General features: G+C 55.6%; 1 protein-coding gene across 2 annotated transcripts in view; it reads left to right on the top strand.

Moving 5' to 3' along the window:
* TLN1 (talin 1) overlaps window positions 1-18,023 on the top strand; it is a 31,443-nt gene extending 13,420 nt beyond the window's left edge. For both annotated transcript variants that reach the window (XM_055426993.2, XM_088837956.1), the window contains exons 18-57: window positions 238-405; window positions 602-896; window positions 1,452-1,618; window positions 2,455-2,583; window positions 2,787-2,903; window positions 3,005-3,118; window positions 3,322-3,456; window positions 3,621-3,749; window positions 3,907-4,009; window positions 4,159-4,367; window positions 4,692-4,811; window positions 5,015-5,212; window positions 5,399-5,538; window positions 5,719-5,812; window positions 5,933-6,022; window positions 6,140-6,262; window positions 7,495-7,638; window positions 8,107-8,268; window positions 8,512-8,652; window positions 8,742-8,923; window positions 9,123-9,255; window positions 9,424-9,525; window positions 9,609-9,779; window positions 9,863-10,012; window positions 10,106-10,207; window positions 10,293-10,412; window positions 11,160-11,306; window positions 11,437-11,603; window positions 11,700-11,883; window positions 11,974-12,099; window positions 12,201-12,317; window positions 15,037-15,222; window positions 15,347-15,454; window positions 15,954-16,059; window positions 16,251-16,375; window positions 16,478-16,603; window positions 16,712-16,774; window positions 16,884-17,066; window positions 17,218-17,346; window positions 17,457-18,023. In XM_055426993.2, the coding sequence (XP_055282968.1) occupies window positions 238-405; window positions 602-896; window positions 1,452-1,618; window positions 2,455-2,583; window positions 2,787-2,903; window positions 3,005-3,118; window positions 3,322-3,456; window positions 3,621-3,749; window positions 3,907-4,009; window positions 4,159-4,367; window positions 4,692-4,811; window positions 5,015-5,212; window positions 5,399-5,538; window positions 5,719-5,812; window positions 5,933-6,022; window positions 6,140-6,262; window positions 7,495-7,638; window positions 8,107-8,268; window positions 8,512-8,652; window positions 8,742-8,923; window positions 9,123-9,255; window positions 9,424-9,525; window positions 9,609-9,779; window positions 9,863-10,012; window positions 10,106-10,207; window positions 10,293-10,412; window positions 11,160-11,306; window positions 11,437-11,603; window positions 11,700-11,883; window positions 11,974-12,099; window positions 12,201-12,317; window positions 15,037-15,222; window positions 15,347-15,454; window positions 15,954-16,059; window positions 16,251-16,375; window positions 16,478-16,603; window positions 16,712-16,774; window positions 16,884-17,066; window positions 17,218-17,346; window positions 17,457-17,582 (5,631 nt within the window). In that variant the 3' untranslated portion in view covers window positions 17,583-18,023. The remainder of the gene's footprint in view (window positions 1-237; window positions 406-601; window positions 897-1,451; window positions 1,619-2,454; window positions 2,584-2,786; window positions 2,904-3,004; window positions 3,119-3,321; window positions 3,457-3,620; window positions 3,750-3,906; window positions 4,010-4,158; window positions 4,368-4,691; window positions 4,812-5,014; window positions 5,213-5,398; window positions 5,539-5,718; window positions 5,813-5,932; window positions 6,023-6,139; window positions 6,263-7,494; window positions 7,639-8,106; window positions 8,269-8,511; window positions 8,653-8,741; window positions 8,924-9,122; window positions 9,256-9,423; window positions 9,526-9,608; window positions 9,780-9,862; window positions 10,013-10,105; window positions 10,208-10,292; window positions 10,413-11,159; window positions 11,307-11,436; window positions 11,604-11,699; window positions 11,884-11,973; window positions 12,100-12,200; window positions 12,318-15,036; window positions 15,223-15,346; window positions 15,455-15,953; window positions 16,060-16,250; window positions 16,376-16,477; window positions 16,604-16,711; window positions 16,775-16,883; window positions 17,067-17,217; window positions 17,347-17,456) is intronic.
* The last annotated feature ends 1,388 nt before the right edge of the window (window positions 18,024-19,411 follow it).

Below are 19,411 nucleotides of genomic sequence, written 5' to 3'. Positions count from 1 at the left end.
CGTCTGGGTGTATCCGCCTCCCTTCGGTGTACACTTTCTCTTGGTGTGGGTTTGTTCCTTGGTGGGGGTTTTGTCCTACTTGGTGCTCAAGGCAGTGGCTTGGGTAGGTTCTGGTTGCTTCTGCACACAGTTCTGTGATTGAAGGCAGTGGGACTAATGAAACAGCTTACGCCTCTGAGAAGGGCCCTTGGACCCCAAACTGTATCTCGGGCCATGCTGACCGCTGGTTTCTCACAGGACGTGCTCATGCAGCTAGCCAAGGCCGTGGCAAGCGCTGCAGCTGCTCTGGTCCTCAAGGCCAAGAGTGTGGCCCAGCGAACAGAGGACTCAGGGCTTCAGACCCAGGTCATCGCTGCGGCAACACAGTGTGCCCTGTCCACCTCCCAGCTGGTGGCCTGTACCAAGGTGAGCCCCAAAAGGTGCGCCAGCTTGCGCCAAGAGGTGATGCTTCCACACACACACAGCCTCTCATCTAATCTCTTTGGCCCCCAAGGCCTCATTGTCCAACGTAATCACTATTGTGAACACCACAGAACCACAGATACCACACCTCACAGCTCCTTTCCCTCGCCTGCGTCTCTGACACTCACTTTGCCCACAGGTGGTGGCTCCTACTATCAGCTCCCCAGTCTGCCAAGAACAGCTGGTGGAGGCTGGGCGACTAGTGGCCAAGGCTGTGGAGGGCTGTGTGTCTGCCTCCCAGGCCGCCACAGAGGATGCACAGCTGTTACGGGGGGTAGGTGCAGCGGCCACAGCTGTCACCCAGGCCCTGAATGAGCTGCTGCAGCACGTGAGGGCCCATGCCACAGGGGCTGGGCCTGCTGGCCGCTACGACCAGGCCACTGACACCATCCTCACTGTCACCGAGAACATCTTCAGCTCCATGGGTGATGCTGGTAAGGACACCCCCCTGGAAAGATAACCCCGATGAGGTTCTCTGAGCCTGCTGGACTCTTCCTTGCAGACCTGCCACCACCCCGCTGAGGACTGGGTGTTCAGTCTCTGAAATCTCCAGTTCCCCGTTTGTTAGGCTGGAATAGAATCACTGCCCTGCCTTCCTTGGTGCAGTTAAAGAACATACGAAAGTATACACAAAAATAGATGGAAAGTGGCATTATTATGAGATAGCTGTCCCGCCTCCATTCCCTTACTCCCAGAATCCTTCACAAAGAGCTTCATCCCCTTAAGACTGCGAAAAATACTCATTGGAGACTGTCTTCCCCACTGTCACCCCACCCCTGTCACTCCTGCCCCTATCAAAGCCCACCAAGAGATCTGTCCTTTTCCAAGATCCTGAACCCAGAAAACAGTAACTTCAGGGAAATCAATTCAAGAACTTGCATCTGCTTACTGCCCCTAAAAGCCTTATCTACCTTGTCTGCATCTCTCTCCCCACCCTGACACCCTCTCAGCGTCTCTGGTCTGTTTGCTGACTGTGCCTATGCTCGCAGGTGAGATGGTACGACAGGCCCGCATCCTCGCCCAAGCCACCTCTGACCTGGTGAATGCCATCAAGGCTGATGCCGAAGGGGAGAGTGATCTGGAGAATTCCCGCAAGCTGCTAAGTGCTGCCAAGATCCTGGCCGATGCCACAGCCAAGATGGTGGAGGCTGCCAAGGTAGGGAGCCTTCTGTACAGACCCCCAGACTGGGCCCTGTGGGAAGTAGAAGGGTCCAGATAATCACCCTCATTTATGGGAGCAACCTGGGAAAAGCAGAAGATACAAGAGAACAAATACAGGAGCACTGAGGAAGTAGACGCGCCCCTCGGCGGTGAGCGGATGGCGCAAGGCCTTCTGCCAGTGTGCCTTGCAGATTTCTTGCTGGCTGACAGGAGACCATGCCCCTCTGCTTCCTCTAAGTCCAGGGTCTGTGGTTCTGACTGATCCCTACTCTGCGGCCACCGCTTGCCTGCTCCCTGAATGCTTGCACGTGGGCATTCAGTCCCAGGGGATCCATTGCTAGCAGCACAGAGAAGGACCAGGCAGTGGGACACAGGGACACCAGGTGTAGAAGACGGCAGGAAGAAGCCAGAAGATTCCTGGGTCCCTGGACACTGGGCTCTTCACTTTGCAGAGTAACCAGGGCCCCTGCCCTGGTATTCTGAGATCCCTGCTCTAAACTGTGTCCTCTTTGTCCCCAAGAGCCCTGCTCACTCCCCTTTGCTGGTGGCATTTTGTGGGGAGTGGGGAAGAAATATGACCACTTCCCCAGAGGGGAAGCAGAAACAGTCCCGCCTAAGGAAGGGCTTTCAGCATCCCAGAAGGAAGCCAGGGCCCGCACGACTCTCTATTTGCCCACCTGAGGGAGCTTGTCTCAACCATGATTACCTTTCAGCGGGGGTGGTTAGAAGTGACTTTAAGAAAAGAAGTGGGAATATGGAGACATCAGAGAAGCGCTTACCTAGGATCCACGGGGATTCTGAGTGGTCACTGTCTCTCTTGCCACCTCTCAGGGAGCAGCCGCCAATCCTGACAGTGAGGAGCAACAGCAGCGGCTGCGGGAGGCAGCAGAGGGTCTCCGCATGGCAACCAATGCCGCTGCACAGAACGCCATCAAGAAAAAGCTGGTGCAGCGCCTTGAGGTGAGACTGGGAACCAGGCATGTGTAGGTGCTGTGGGAGGAGTGAAAGCAGGAAGCGTGTGCGGGGACACGCTCGGTGTCTCTGGTGCATGTTGGCATCCTCGGTGCCATCAGCTATTTCCTCAGGGAGCAGCAGTGGCAGGGTAAGCCAGGGGCGGGGAACAGGACCGTCTGAGCCTTGTCCTTACTGTTCTGTCCTTGAAGCATGCAGCCAAACAGGCTGCAGCCTCGGCTACACAGACCATCGCAGCAGCCCAACATGCAACCTCCACCCCCAAGGCCTCTGCTGGCCCCCAGCCTTTGCTGGTGCAGAGCTGCAAGGTGAGACACCAGGAAGCACATGGGGGCCGGAGGAGGCACGGGAGGTGGGGACTTTGCCCCAGCCTGTGGGGAGGTGGTGCTCATGACATTTTTACACACAGGCTGTGGCAGAGCAGATTCCACTGCTGGTGCAGGGCGTCCGAGGGAGCCAAGCGCAGCCTGACAGCCCCAGTGCTCAGCTAGCCCTCATCGCTGCCAGCCAAAGCTTCCTGCAGGCAAGGCCCCTTTGTTGACCACTCAGACCACACCCTTCCCACTCCTCTTAGGGCCTCTAGATCTCATCAGTTTAAGTTTCTGCCAGTAGTCTCTCTCCCTGTACTGAACCCCAGTGCTCACCACATCCTGATCCTCATCCATCCCTGTACCCAAGCCCAGAGGGCACATGGTATGCTTCATCTGCCCACCTATTCCCTAACAGCCAGGTGGGAAGATGGTGGCAGCCGCAAAGGCCTCCGTGCCAACAATTCAGGACCAGGCATCGGCCATGCAGCTGAGTCAGTGTGCTAAAAACCTTGGCACTGCGTTGGCTGAACTCCGTACTGCTGCCCAGAAGGTATGGGAGCTGGCTATCTTTTTGGAAGATGAAGGGGGTATCCTGGGATGATGGAGAATCTGTTCAGGCTTTCCTGAAATGGATACCTGTAACCTGAGGCACGAGTGAGACCCTGTGTACCTCCTACCCCTCAAACTCTCTCCCTTCATCCCGTGTGTTTGTAGGCTCAGGAAGCATGTGGGCCTTTGGAAATGGATTCTGCTCTGAGTGTGGTGCAGAATCTAGAGAGAGACCTGCAGGAAGTGAAGGCAGCTGCTCGAGACGGCAAGCTGAAGCCCTTGCCTGGGGAGACGGTAAGTACTTGTGAGATCTGAAGTCTCCTTCTCACCTGTGCCCCAGAGGTGCCCTGAACCTTTGTTGAAACTGCCTGCTGACCCTCAGTAGCTTCTCAAGCTCTCTCTTCCCTGTTTCTCCTGTGGCTGAGTCCCTGAGTCTCCCTGTCATCCCTAGATGGAGAAATGTGCCCAGGACCTGGGCAACAGCACCAAAGCCGTGAGCTCTGCCATTGCCCAGTTGCTGGGGGAGGTCGCCCAGGGCAATGAGAATTACGCAGGTACATGGGCGGGCCAGGATGGGGCATGTGGGGAGAAGGAGGGGGAATGGGAACTGTAGGAGAGGTGGGGCGACACAGGAAGCCCCCAGCATCAGGGCTTGGCAGTGAGGGTACCTTTTCCCCTCCTTTCTCTCTCATTGTCTCCCCAGGCATTGCAGCTCGGGATGTGGCAGGTGGGCTGCGGTCACTGGCCCAAGCCGCTAGGGGTGTAGCTGCCCTGACATCAGATCCTGCAGTGCAAGCCATTGTGCTCGACACAGCCAGCGATGTCCTGGACAAGGCCAGCAGCCTCATCGAGGAGGCAAAGAAAGCAGCCGGCCATCCAGGGGACCCTGAGAGCCAGCAGCGGCTTGCCCAGGTTTGGTTTGGGGCCGAGACTGCTTCCTCCCTCTCCCCCGACCCCCTCAGAAGGCTGCCTCGAAGGGGCATCTCATCGGCACTGTGGCTCCTCTCTGGATTCCACCCTTCCTTCTCAGTCTGAGTAGAACAGTCTCAGCAAAAGGGAAGCCTGGGCCTAGCCAAACACCACGTTTGGGGAAGTTTGGTACCCAAACTTGATACTCTCGCCTGTTCAGCTATAGCACCCCCTTTCTGCTTTCACTTTCCGAGGCTCCCATGGATGGAGGCGGGGATCTCCCAGTTGTTTCTGCTTTGGCAACCCCTGTCTCCTTTACTACCTCAGGTGGCTAAAGCTGTGACCCAGGCCCTAAACCGCTGTGTCAGCTGCCTGCCTGGCCAGCGTGATGTGGACAATGCCCTGAGGGCAGTGGGAGATGCCAGCAAGCGACTCCTGAGTGACTCGGTAGGTGGACGGGTGTGAGGGGACATGGGGACAAAGGACTGCAAGTATCTACCTCTAGACCTCTCCATCACCCTAACTCCCCAGTTGCACCCCCTTCCCTCACCATTCCCCCAGGCCTGTGCCCACCTCCCTGAGCTCCTTCACCACACTCTCCCTCACATCATCTCCCATCCTTGCTCCTGACTCTGTCTCTGATCCTGCAGCTTCCCCCCAGCACTGGGACTTTTCAGGAGGCTCAGAGCCGGCTGAATGAAGCCGCTGCTGGGCTGAATCAGGCAGCCACAGAGCTGGTGCAGGCCTCTCGGGGAACCCCTCAGGACCTGGCCCGAGCCTCAGGTCGATTTGGACAGGACTTCAGCACCTTCCTGGAAGCCGGCGTGGAGATGGCAGGCCAGGCTCCGGTATGAAGGGGCGCTGGGTACAGTTCAAGGGTCAGAGGCATCTCTGTGACCACGGAGTCCTGACCTGCTCCTGACCCCCTCCCCTCCCCAGTCAGTAGCAGTACTTGGGTGTCTGGGACAGAGGATCCCTTTTAGAGACAGACAAGAAAAGATTGAACAATGCATTGACCTTCTTGCCCTCAACAGAGCCAAGAGGATCGGGCCCAGGTCGTGTCCAACTTGAAGGGCATCTCCATGTCTTCAAGCAAACTTCTTCTTGCTGCCAAGGCCCTGTCCACAGACCCTGCAGCCCCAACCCTCAAGAGTCAGCTGGCTGCAGCTGCCCGGTAAGTGGGAGCTGGGAAACCAAGCCCTTGCAGACTGGGGAGGGGACGTTTTGTAAGAAGTCTCTGGCCCAGGAATTGTTCCAGACAAAAAAGAAATGGCTAGAGACTTACTTGCTACGTGAGCAGGATGCAGAAGTGATGACCTATGCACTTATTCACTCGACTTCCCGTTCCTCCCAGGGCAGTGACCGACAGCATCAACCAGCTCATCACTATGTGTACCCAGCAGGCGCCAGGCCAGAAAGAGTGTGACAATGCCCTGCGGGAATTGGAGGTGGGCCTTGGCAGACTAAATGGGGTTGAAGTTGAGGAAAGGGTTCTTGGCTAAGGGCAGTGAGGGGGCGTCTTGGATCTCAATTCACCACCAACCTCCCCTCCTTCCCCCACCCGACAGACGGTCCGGGAACTCCTAGAGAACCCAGTCCAACCCATCAATGACATGTCCTACTTTGGCTGTCTGGACAGCGTCATGGAAAACTCAAAGGTAGGTGTACCCAGTCCCCTCCCAAGGAGGGGAGAGGGTAGGAAGATAAGCCAGCCAGGGGCTGCCCTCTCCCTCTGAGGACAAGATCTGACTCTCCCGATACCCTCTGTTCCCTAGGTGCTGGGTGAGGCCATGACCGGCATCTCCCAAAATGCCAAGAATGGAAACCTGCCGGAGTTTGGGGAGGCTGTCGCCACAGCCTCCAAGGCCCTCTGCGGCTTCACTGAGGCGGCTGCACAGGTTATTCTCCTGGGATGGTCCCTGGAGCTCCCCTGTTGTCCCTGCCCCACCTCCTCGCAGCCTGACACCCATGCACAGAAAACAAAGTCATGCTTGTAAAGCCAGCTGTGTGGAAAATGGGAATCTTTACCCCACCTAAAGTAGAGGTGTTTGTCAGCAGGCATAGAACACCAACAATTAATCACTGTCACCGCTGAGCCTTGGTGCTTTCAGTTGTGATTACACTGTCCAACCACTGAATCCAGCCCCAGCTTTCTTGGTATGTTCTGACTAGCATATGCAAATTATTTTCATATAATTAGTACTTTTTTTTTTTCCTGAGCCACACGGCATGCTGGCTCTTAGTTTCACGATCAGGGATCGAACTCGTGTACCCTGCAGTGGAAGTGCAAAGTCTCAACTACTGGACACCAGGGAAGTCCACGCACAATTATCACACTGTTAGAAAAGTACCAGAGGCTAAATTCCCAGTTACTCGAGTCACCACCTAACTTTGCCTTTTTCTACATTATGAAGTATAAAATGATCCGTTGGCTCAGTGTTTTGCCTTTGTATATGAATCCTTAAAACAAACTGACTTGAGAGCGCATCCTCTCAGCCTATTTCCTTCGGTCTCCCTGCCTCCCTGTGCCCGGTTCTGTTGGGTGGCCTGCTCTATATGGTTTAACGTATATCGGGAAAAGCATGAAGAAGAAAATGCAAAGCTACCATGTGTTGGGTGAAGTAAGAATCAAACCTTACGATGATCTTCCAAGCAGAAACAGTTTTTGGCAGTCATCCCTTCCCTCTTTCCAAATCTCTGAAGCTTGGAGGCGTTATGTGTTAATTAGCCTAACACCACCCACAGTTTTATTAGAACTGTCTCTAAAGGAGGCTTTGTGTGTGTGTGTGTCTTTCAAACTTGTTTTTTTACCAACACTTAGAATAAGCAGTACTTTTTACCTTAAGACCCAACATACAAACACATAAACAGGTGAACTGAATTTTGATAAGCCTATTGTGCTGCTTCCTTTTTTTTTTATTTTTTAATCTTCTGAAATGTTTGAACACATTGAACAAAACAGAAGTTTTTCCCTCTTTCATAGTATAATCGTAGCTTGCTAATGTATCTCCACTCACGTAGAACCCTGGCCACTGAACCTACCCCTGCTCCCCTTTGTCCCCACTCTGGCTGTTCTAGTCCTACCTCAGGAATATTCCTTATTCCTCACCACACTCTTCTCTCTCTACAGGCTGCATATCTGGTTGGCGTGTCTGACCCCAACAGCCAAGCTGGACAACAAGGGCTGGTGGAGCCCACACAGTTTGCCCGAGCAAACCAGGCAATTCAGATGGCCTGTCAGAGTTTGGGGGAGCCTGGCTGCACCCAGGCCCAGGTAACTCGGGGGTAGAGTCACTGTGAGCAAGCCTGGGAGAGGCTGCTGAGCCAGGACAGACCACGCCCATGGTGGGAGGAGATGCAGGACATGTGGGGAAGGAGGGTGGAGCCCCAGCGCTGACCTCCAACCCACAGCTTCTCTGGGTCATTGGCTTCTCTAGCTGTGTTTCTCATCATTCCTTCAATTACTGCCAAGCTCACCACTTCTCTGTGGAGGTTTGAGTTCACTCTCCTCCTGAGCCTGTTAACGATTTCTCCACTAGTGTGTCGGCTTTTCATTTTCCTTTCTCCTACACCCTGCACATCTTTGGGTATCTGTCTCCCAGATCTTGACTTTCAGGTGACTCTGTCTTTCCTAATGAGACTTCCAAGGGATTGCTGTCCATCCCCCAAGCTGAAGGGGCCGCTCGCCAGTGTAGACACGGCCCTCCTGCCCTCACGTGGCTCTCCACGTCTGTCTCCTCAGGTGCTCTCTGCAGCCACCATTGTGGCCAAACACACGTCTGCACTGTGTAACAGCTGCCGCCTAGCTTCTGCCCGAACCGCCAATCCCACCGCCAAGCGCCAGTTTGTACAATCAGCCAAGGAGGTGGCCAACAGCACGGCCAATCTTGTCAAGACCATCAAGGTTCCCAGTGTTTGAATTCTCAACCTCTCCCTGACCTGTCCAGTCTTCTCTCCCCCGACCCCTACACCCCGTCATTCCCTGAGGCCTTCACCCAGTCCCACCTGCCTAAGCCCAAGGTCTTTCCTGTCCACACTGGTCACCACCAGCCCCGCCCCATGCCCTTTGAGCTCAGGAGGGAGACCTGGGGTTCACTGCCTTTGTCTACAGTCCATCCTGAGCTCCTGCTTGTCACTCCCACTTCAGGCGCTGGATGGGGCCTTCACAGAGGAGAACCGTGCCCAGTGCCGAGCAGCAACAGCCCCTTTGCTGGAGGCTGTGGACAATCTGAGCGCCTTTGCGTCCAACCCTGAGTTCTCCAGTGTTCCTGCCCAGATCAGCCCTGAGGTGAGGCAGGGTGAAGGCATGAACTGCCGGCCACCTCATCTTCTTTCCAGGAGTCTTGAGACTCACCCCTCTGCCTCCCCTCTCTCCAGGGCCGGGCTGCCATGGAACCCATTGTGATCTCTGCCAAGACAATGTTGGAGAGTGCTGGGGGCCTCATCCAGACAGCCCGAGCCCTGGCGGTCAATCCGCGGGACCCACCACGCTGGTCCGTGCTGGCTGGCCACTCCCGTACTGTCTCGGACTCCATCAAGAAGCTGATTACAAGCATGAGGTAGGGGGCAGGGTGGAAAACCTTGTGCCTGGGGGATGCACATCCCTCTGACAGAACAGAGGGATGGGCACTGTGGTATGGTGAGATGGGCCAGTGTTGGAGGGCATCTGTGGTCCAAGATTCGGGGGTACAGGGAAAGGTGGGCCAGCCTTGTACTCAAGAGGTGTACTCGGTGTTGGAGTCTGTGATATGTCTGCAGGGACAAGGCTCCAGGGCAGTTGGAGTGTGAGACAGCCATCGCAGCTCTGAACAGCTGTCTGCGGGACCTTGACCAGGCTTCTCTTGCTGCGGTCAGCCAGCAGCTCGCTCCCCGTGAGGGGATCTCTCAGGAGGTAAGGGGAGGAGGGAGGGCAGGCTTAAGGAAGGTGGGGGATCTGGGAGTGAGCTTATAGACACATGGAGGGTATGGAACGTGCTGGATACTGGGTCGGTTGGGTGTGGAAGGAAGAGTGGGGTCCTGTGCAGGTCACAGTCAGGACTAAAGTCCACTTCCTCCCCAGGCCTTGCACACCCAGATGCTCACTGCGGTGCAGGAAATCTCCCATCTTATTGAGCCACTGGCCAGCGCTGCCCGGGCTGAAGCCTCCCAGCTGGGACACAAGGTACCTGGGGCAACACGTGGGCTTGGGTAGGCTGAACCACAGTACCTGGCCGGGCTGACCCCCATCCAAACCCCTTGCCGCAGGTGTCCCAGATGGCCCAGTACTTTGAGCCACTCACTCTGGCTGCCGTGGGTGCTGCCTCCAAAACCCTGAGCCACCCACAGCAGATGGCGCTCCTGGACCAGACTAAAACCTTGGCCGAGTCTGCCCTGCAGCTGCTGTACACAGCCAAGGAAGCTGGCGGTAACCCCAAGGTACTGAGCTAAGGGGCTGCTACTATAGTAAGAGAAGCAGGAACCACTACTCCCTGCCCCACCTCACTCACTCTGCCCCACAGCAAGCAGCTCACACCCAGGAAGCCCTGGAGGAGGCTGTGCAGATGATGACAGAGGCCGTGGAGGACCTGACAACCACCCTCAATGAGGCAGCCAGTGCTGCCGGGGTCGTCGGTGGCATGGTGGACTCCATCACCCAGGCCATCAACCAGGTTGGCGTCTTGGGGAGCCTGTGGACAGAGGTGCCTGTGGACCAGTGTCCCTGAGCCCACAGTCTTTCCCCTTCCGCCATTCTCCCCCCTCAGCTAGATGAAGGACCAATGGGTGAACCAGAGGGTTCCTTCGTGGATTACCAGACTACCATGGTGCGGACAGCCAAGGCCATTGCTGTCACCGTTCAGGAGATGGTAAGTTTGGGAGAATATAAGAGGCCTGCCCTTGGAGAATTTGGACATCGAGTTTGCACATCAATTCACTTCTTCCTGTCACCAGGTAACCAAGTCAAACACCAGCCCTGAGGAGCTGGGCCCTCTCGCTAACCAGCTGACTAGTGACTATGGGCGTCTCGCCTCCCAGGCCAAGCCTGCAGCTGTGGCTGCTGAAAATGAAGAGGTAACTTCCCCCTGCCCAACAGAAAACCCAAGGCGTGCCCCTTGTCCCATGATGTCAGCCTCTGGGGCTGTCCCACCCTCGGCCACTTGGGTCTTTCATAGAAAGGGGAACTCATCCTCAGGGCTGCTCCATGAAAGAGTGGTCAGGGCCCTGTAAAGGGTGGGATCAGAACCTCCATCACAGGGATACGGGGCAGCCCGGGGTCTAGAGATTGCCCGCTGCTGCTGCTCAGTCGCGTCAGTCGTGTCCGACTGCCACTATTTCCCCTGCTGGCCCTGATGGCCTGTGGCTGCTTCTCAGCTGTGCTGCAAGCCTTTGTTCCCTTCCTAGTCTTCCATGTTGCAAAGCCCTGAAGCGCTTCCTTCCCTAAGCTCCTGGCTTTCCAAGAAAGCAAGTAATTGGATCTTAGCCTGACACACCTAATCCCCAACCCAAACCCCTCCACAACCACACACGCCAAACTGTAAGCCGTGGCCTCTGCTTCAGATACCCCAGCATGAGGGCTTCTCCCCCCCTCCTCGCTGTGCTTATTACACGGTCCTCACAGCTGGTGCCCACAGGCTAGTATTTTCCATGTGTGGGAGGAGACCTCCTGACTAAAGACTGTGAAACAGGACAAGCAGGGTACTTCTCACTACCTCTTTAGTCCTCAGTGCGTGTTTTTTTAGGTCCTTAGTGCCTTCTCCAAGTGCAGGGGCATCCCAAATCCTCTCGTAAAATCCATCTCCCTGTTTCATCTACTCTCAGATAGGCGCCCACATCAAGCACCGGGTTCAGGAGCTGGGGCATGGCTGCGCCGCTCTGGTCACCAAGGCAGGCGCCCTGCAGTGCAGCCCCAGTGACGCCTACACCAAGAAGGAGCTCATAGAGTGTGCCCGGAGAGTCTCTGAGAAGGTGACTGAGCCTGTCCCCACGGCCTGGGGGCTGCGCTCCCCAGCCCTTTCCTCTGTCCCTTCTCCCAGACCCAGGACCTATCCTGTCACGGGGCCCCTACCACAGTCACCCCGTGACTCTCCTCCCGCAGGTCTCCCACGTGCTAGCTGCGCTCCAGGCTGGGAATCGTGGCACCCAGGCCTGCATCACAGCCGCAAGTGCTGTGTCTGGCATCATTGCCGACCTGGACACCACCATTATGTTCGCCACTGCAGGCACACTCAACCGTGAGGGTGCCGAAACCTTCGCTGACCACCGGTGAGGAGGGAACTGGGCCTTGTGCCGGGGGAGGGGGGGGGCCAGAGGGGTTGGGGAAGGCCTGAGAAGAGCTGACTGGGCTGGGCTGTCTCCCAGGGAGGGCATTCTGAAGACTGCCAAGGTGCTGGTGGAAGACACCAAGGTCCTGGTGCAGAACGCAGCTGGAAGCCAGGAGAAGTTGGCACAGGCAGCCCAGTCCTCTGTGGCCACCATCACCCGCCTCGCTGATGTGGTCAAGCTGGGTGCAGCCAGCCTGGGAGCTGAGGACCCAGAGACCCAGGTATCTGCCCCATACTCTTCACTCTGGCCAGAACCACTTCCTGTTACCCGCTTTCCTCCCACAGACCAGAGCCTCTGCTCTCGCACACAGGTGGTGCTGATCAATGCAGTGAAAGATGTGGCCAAGGCCCTGGGAGACCTCATCAGCGCTACAAAGGCTGCGGCTGGCAAAGTCGGCGATGACCCTGCTGTGTGGCAGCTCAAGAACTCTGCCAAGGTGGGAGGAAAAGAGAGCAGCTGCCCCCGGGGGTGAGTAGACCAGTGTGCTTCTGCCCGGTCCTTAAAACGATGCTGCCCTCCCTCCTCTGACGCCCGAAGGTGATGGTAACCAATGTGACGTCACTGCTCAAGACCGTGAAAGCTGTGGAGGACGAGGCCACCAAAGGCACCCGCGCCCTGGAGGCCACCACGGAACATATACGGCAGGAGCTGGCGGTGAGCCTGGCTGGGGGGCGGGGCCTGGACTGGAGGGCCATGAGCCAGGCTGGGCAGCGGGCCGGACTGGGGGGCGGGGCCTGGACTGGGGGCGGGGTCTGGGTGGTTGTGACCGTGCATCTCCTGCACACTGCCTCCTCCCCCTGCCAGACTTCCTGTGCATGCTGCGCTGTGTCTCCCCTTCCTCACCTGTTTCCTCGGAATTTGACACCTACCCTCTTCGTCCTCCCCCCACTTTCTCTGGCCTCTCAGTTGCCACATTCAGGGGTCACTTCTTGGCCTTCATCTTCTTCAGACATTTCCAAAACAGTGGACCCCCTAACAAGCCTCTCTTTGAAAGCCTTTCTTCCTTTGGCCTTTGTAAGACTGGCTTTTCTGTTGCCACCCACATCTCCTCTATAGTTGTACTCACCTTCAACCAGATAAATCTTAGAGGCCTCCCTGGAACTGCACCGATCTCCTTCTTACTCCTCTTTGGCAGGTTCAACCCTCTCATCACTGTTCTCTGACAAGTAGACTTCCAGTTCTGCGTTCAGTCCTTTTCAGCCTCCTCTTTGACCTTAGCACCGAGACACAGTGCCTCCCCACCAGCTACTCTTCCTGACGTGCTGCTTCCCACTAAGCATGGTCACAGCCTCCCGGTCCAGAAGGTTCCCTCCCAGTCATGTTTAACTTCACTGCCTTACTCACAGCCTGCAGGCCATCGCCAGGTCCTGCCCCCCACCCTCCTCCAGTCTCTTCCTCTCACCCCTTCTCGCCCAGCCCACAGGCACCACTCTCCCTCACTGTGACTGCTGTGCCAGGTTTCTTCCTGGTCCCCTTGCCTTCAGTCTTTGTCACTTTGATCTTTTTTTTTTTAACTTATTTTTTGGCCGCGCTGGGTCTTCTTTGCTGCGCGTGGGCTTTCTCTAGTTGTGGCGAGCCGGGGCTGCTCTTCTTGCGGTGCACTGGCTTCTCATTGCAGTGGCTTCTCTGTTGTGGAGCATGGGCTCTAGGCACATGGGCTTCAGTTATGTTCAGTAGTTGTGTGCACAGGCTTAGTTCCTCCACCGCCTGCGGGATCTTCCCAGACCAGGGATCAAAACCCATGTTCCACTGGCAGGCAGATTCTTAACCACTGGACCACTGGGGCAGTCCCCATCTTTCTAACTTCCAAATTTATCTTTTTCATCTTCTGTTTTCACTTCTCCTCAGAGATGTTAAAATTGAAATTCCTTTCTACTTCCCAAACCTGATCATTCATTCCCTTCTCTTTCCCATGTAACTAAACAGTACCTTTCAGTAACTCAGTTCCTAAAGCCAGAAACTCCGTTTTAACATCTTTCATTGTTCCCCACATCCGAGCTCATCAGCAGTTCTTTTAGTGGTCCCTCCAAATAGACATTTTCTCATTTCCCATCTCTGCTACCAGCACCTTGTCCAAACCATCATCAGACCTTAGCTGTGTTTATGTGACAGCATCTATGTAAACTCCCTGCTTCTGCACTCACCTCCTCCTCCGCAGTCAATCCTCTCTATACAGAGGCTAACTTTTAGGGGGGTGTGGGGGTGCCTCACCGTGCAGCTTGTGGAATCTTAGCTCCTCAACCAGGGATTGAACCCAGGGCCATGGAACTGAAAGTGCTGAGACCTAACCACTGGACCACCAGGGAATTCCCAGAATAATCTCTTAAAAATATAAATCAGGTTATGTCACTTCAGTGCTTACAATCCTCCAGTGATTGCCCTGGCATCTGTGGTAAAGTCCACTCTCCTTACCAGGGCCTTCCAGGCTCCAGGGCCCCTGCTGCTTTCCCCAGTCTCTCCTCACCCTTCTCTCCTCCGGCCAGGGCCCAGGCCCCTGCATTCTCAGCTCTTCCCACTGCAGACCCTTGTTCTTGCTCTTGCTTTTTACCAGTTTTTTGAACATCTGGCCCCTTCTGATCCTTCAGGCTTCAATTTAAACATCCCCTCCGCCAGAGGCTTCCTTGTCCACCTTTCTGAAAAAGAATTTCCTTTTTCTTTCTCATTACAGCACCCTCTTTTTTTTTCCCTTCACAGTGTAGTTTCCCTGCTCGTTCACCTATTTATCATCTGTACCCAAAACCAGAATGTAAGGTCCATGAGAACAAGGACCTTGTCTACCGTATCCCCCACTGTACCCCCAGCACCTCACGTAGTCTCCCACCTAGCTGATCTCTAGTGGGATTGAATTTGTTGGGTGAACGCATACAGAAAAATATTTTTATGACTTTTACATCCTGTGTAAAATTCTAAGCTCCTTGTTCTGATATCCAAGGTCCCAATAGCCTCTGCTCTGCCATCCCTGTACCCTGGAACATTTCTTAATAGTCTCTCACACTTGACATCCTGGTTATTTGTGCTCTGCCACTTATGTCAGGGCACTTCTGTTATCTGTATCCTTAAAGCCCAGCTCCTTACCCACCTTCGCCACTCACCGCATTACGACTTCTCTTTAGGAATGAAAAGCCAGCACAAAGGTACTTTTTAAATTTCAAACAAATATACTTTCCCCGATCACTTTAGTCAGAAATGAGGACTAGCTGCCTTCTATTGTATTGGCTGTGAATGTGTGAAAGCTTCAAGAGCTGATCTATAATAACTACTCAGTGGCTGCTTGTTGACTGAATACGCAGATGAATGAACCAGTCACACAAGTGCTGCATCATCTCACAGCCTCACTCACTGTGGAGTTTTTCTTCTTGTTCTCCCCCAACAGGTCTTCTGCTCCCCAGAGCCACCTGCCAAGACCTCTACCCCTGAAGATTTCATCCGCATGACCAAGGGTATCACCATGGCAACCGCCAAGGCCGTTGCTGCTGGAAACTCCTGTCGCCAGGAGGATGTCATTGCCACAGCCAATCTGAGTCGCCGTGCTATTGCAGATATGCTCCGGGCTTGCAAGGTAGATATCCCGGCGGTGAGGCAGAAGTGTGAGGCAGCTTGAGGGCAGCATGTGGTAGGGGAGAACCTGCAGGGACTTGGGAGCTCTTTGGGATCCTAATGCTAATGTATACTCTGTGCTACAGGAAGCCGCCTACCACCCGGAAGTGGCTCCAGATGTGCGGCTCCGAGCCCTACACTTTGGCCGGGAATGTGCCAATGGCTACCTGGAACTGCTGGACCACGTGCTGCTGGTAAGGCGGGAGGTGTCTGCTCCTCACAGCAGCCTCCCTGAATACACAGGCCTCAGGCCCTGCACTCTAATCTTTGGTTCAGATCTCCTCCCCACCCCACCATGTGTTCCCTGAGTGTGTCCTTATTTCCACATTTCCCTTCCACTGGGGCTCTATCAGTCTTCGCATCTTTGGTTCTCCCACTCATCTCCTCCTCTTTCTCTTGTCTCTTCTCTTCCCACCTGACCTCCCCCTTCTCTGCCTCATCACCTCTTCTTTCTTCTCATTTCATCCTTCTGGCTCCTTGTCACCTGGTGAGTGACACACAGCCCCACTGTCTTCACCGTGCATGCAATGTGATGTCTGGCGTGCACTTGGATAGGCTGTGTCCTGTTTCAGGCTTTGGTGTGGAGCGGCCTAGGGTGGGGGTGGCGGGAGGGGTCGGGGTCTGCCCTGTCTCAAGGGTCAAGGTAGAAGCTGAGATCTCATGCTCTCTGCCCCCTGCCCCCATCCTCCCCAGACCCTGCAGAAGCCAAGCCCAGAATTGAAGCAGCAATTGACGGTGCACTCAAAGCGTGTGGCTGGATCAGTCACTGAGCTCATCCAGGCGGCTGAGGCCATGAAGGGTAAGGGGTGACCAGGGGCAGGGAGGGAAGGGAAACCCTTGTTCTGGGGAGAACTCTGCTTCTGGGAGGCTACTCAGAGATGGCCTCTGCAGAGCCCTCACAGATGCCAGGACCTGGTGACAGTAAGCATGCTGCCCGGTGCTCCTGATCTCCCTGCTCTGCCTTAGCCCCTTCCCTCCTCTGTCCACCAGGAACAGAATGGGTAGACCCAGAGGACCCCACAGTCATTGCCGAGAATGAACTCCTGGGAGCCGCGGCTGCCATTGAGGCTGCGGCCAAGAAGCTGGAGCAGCTGAAGCCCCGGGCCAAACCCAAGGTCAGCCCTGCTCCCTTCTCCTCCCCTCCACTCAGAGTGTCTGTGCCTTCAGCCTCCTCTTACTCTGCATCTCTCTCTGCCACTCCTGTCTCTTTTTTGCAGGAGGCGGACGAGTCCTTGAACTTTGAGGAGCAGATACTGGAAGCTGCCAAGTCCATCGCAGCAGCCACCAGCGCCCTGGTGAAGGCTGCCTCAGCTGCCCAGAGGGAACTGGTGGCCCAGGGGAAGGTAAGGGCTTGGATATCAGCAGCTTTGCCTTCCCCATGGCATGATGGTCTCCCCCAGGAGGCTCTCAGGAGGGCACAAGTCTGAGTGGACTCCTGCCCTCCTCTACAGGTGGGCGCCATTCCAGCCAATGCACTGGATGATGGACAGTGGTCCCAGGGCCTCATCTCTGCTGTGAGTGTACAACTACCCCTGTGCCCCTCTGCACTTCAGGGACTTGAGGGGCTGAAGAGGGGATGGACCAGGGCAGGAGGCACTTTCTAACCTAATCTCCCTGCTTCAGGCCCGGATGGTGGCTGCGGCCACCAACAACCTGTGTGAGGCGGCCAATGCAGCTGTCCAAGGCCACGCCAGCCAGGAGAAGCTCATCTCATCGGCCAAGCAGGTCGCCGCCTCCACAGCCCAGCTCCTTGTAGCCTGCAAGGTCAAGGCCGACCAGGACTCTGAGGCAATGAAGCGGCTTCAGGTGAGGCCCCCGGCCCATCTCCTGTGCCTTGAGCTGTGCTGCTTTCAACTGTCACCCCCAACGTGCTTTCTGCGAGGGAGATGAGGGCCTTGCTCAGCTGGGACCTTCCTGAGTTCTCAACTCACACTGCCTGCTCTCTCTCTCCACCTAGGCTGCTGGCAACGCAGTGAAGCGAGCCTCAGACAACCTGGTGAAGGCAGCCCAGAAGGCTGCAGCTTTTGAAGAGCAGGAGAATGAGACCGTGGTGGTGAAGGAGAAGATGGTCGGGGGCATTGCCCAGGTAAGCCCGGAGGGGCGTCAGCAGGGCAGTCACGATGCCTGACTGGTTCCCACTCCCCCAGACCCTGATGCACATCCTCACTGACTGAGGCCCTGATCTCTCTCCCTCAGATCATTGCCGCCCAGGAAGAGATGCTGCGGAAGGAACGAGAGCTGGAGGAGGCACGGAAGAAGCTAGCGCAGATCCGGCAGCAGCAGTACAAGTTCTTACCTTCAGAGCTTCGAGACGAGCACTAGGGCAGCCGCTTGTGTGTATCACAGACCCAGCCCAGAGACTGTGCCTCACTACCAAAGCCTCCTGGGCTATTGGGCCCAGCCTGCCCAACCCCAGCACCCCCAAGTGCCTGCCAAACCCCGGGCCTGGCCCCACCCAGTCCCACCGCACGTTCCCTGGCCCTTCCCGGACTCCAAGTGCCTTCATGCCCTAGGGCCTCCTAAGTGCCTGCCCCTCCCCAGAGTATTAACGTTCCCAGAGTATTATTAACGCTGCTGTACCTCAGTCTGAACCTGCCAGGGCCCCAGCCCGCTCCACCCTGCCAGCAGCTTCCAGCCAGTTCCCATAGCCTCCGCTCTACTCATCCTTTTTTATACTATCCACCCCCCAACCCCAACTACCTGGGGGGCCGGGGGTGTAAGCCCCAAACAGGTCATGCTCCAATAAAGGTGATTCTACCTGCAGCCTCAGCCTGGCTTCATGAGGAAGGTACCTGCCCTGAGGGCAGGTGGGGAGAGAATGGGATGGAGTTCTGTGACCCAGCTTGATGGGCTCAGAAGTCTGCCCTGAGGCCCCTTGCTCCCACTACACGCAGAGCCCTAAAGTCATCCTAGTCAGGAAGCTGTCCCTGAGCAGTCATGTTCCTGCTGTCCCTTGCCTCTCCGGCCAGCACCCACGCCACACCAAGTGTCATTCTTCTGTTCCTGGGACAGCAGCTGCCAGTGCTCTTTGCGGCTACCAGGGACACAATCTGTTCTTCATTACCACTCATGTGAACAAATCTAGTCCCTCACCAAGTCCGAATTTTCAAGAAGCAGCTTTGCTGAAAACAAGCCTATGGATACAAGTGTCTGAGCCTAAGAGAACTACAGCCAGATTTGGTTGAGGCAGTTAACAAGCCAAAAATCCAGCCTGAGGCTGCCTCAGGTAGGCTCAACTGTTGGCCAGGTTGGGCACTTCCAGCCCCTCCCAGGCCTCGCTTCCCCTCCTGCCCAGAACAGCACTAGAAGAAAAGGAACTGAAAAAACCAGACCCAAGCATGAGGCCGCATCGTCAGGGGCCAGAGCTCCCCTAATGGCCAGGTGGGTGCTGGGAGCCCTGTGCCAGCTGCCCTGCTCACCTGGAGGTTGAGTGGGGGAGGTGAGGGAGTGCCGTGTGCTTCTACTTCCTCCCACATCTGCCCACATTGCCCACGCCGCCTGGACCACCTGGCAGTCGTCTCAGATCTGCCACTGTTTTCATGTATGATTCTTCAACCAGCCCTATTGCTCAGTATGTTACTTCCTTGCTTCTCCCTCCAAGTAGAACACAAACACCACCCAATCTGCTGCTACTCTTGTCACCTCCTTAAAGGCATGACATTTTCTACCCCATTAGAGTAGGTTTAAAGTAAAATGACTTTGTCCTCCCCAGGGAAGCCCATCAGGGGAGGTGCCAGCTTCCTACTATCACTCGTGTCACCTGTGATTAATTCATTCAATATTTACTAAGCCAGGGCCAGGCTAAGCACTGGAAAACAGAGATGTATTATCACCTCTCTGATGCAGACTGGCAACTGCAGTCCATGTGGCTCTGGCCCCCTAACCCCAGATTCAGTGTCCTGGCATCATTGAGGACCTTAGAGATCAAATCCCTTTTACCACTTCCCCAACAAGTGGTAGTCCAGACCGTTTGAACTCCTCCAGCTATGAGCCCAGACAGCAGCTGACTCCTGCTACCACTTCCCTGCCATAGCCTCAGGAACTGTGACCAATCACGTTCCTCTCGATACTGATGCCTCAGGGAGCCTTCTGGAGAGAGACTCAAATACCTATTAGATCAGCAGTTTTTATAGTGCGGTTGACCCTCAACG

Source organism: Moschus berezovskii, chromosome 7 (genome assembly GCF_049115385.1).
Source record: "Moschus berezovskii isolate FMDL1 chromosome 7, NW_MosBer_1.0, whole genome shotgun sequence".
In the NCBI taxonomy this organism is placed as follows: Eukaryota; Metazoa; Chordata; class Mammalia; order Artiodactyla; family Moschidae; genus Moschus; species Moschus berezovskii.
Note: the sequence above shows the minus strand (reverse complement) of the source record. Positions and strands in the feature narration are given on the sequence as shown.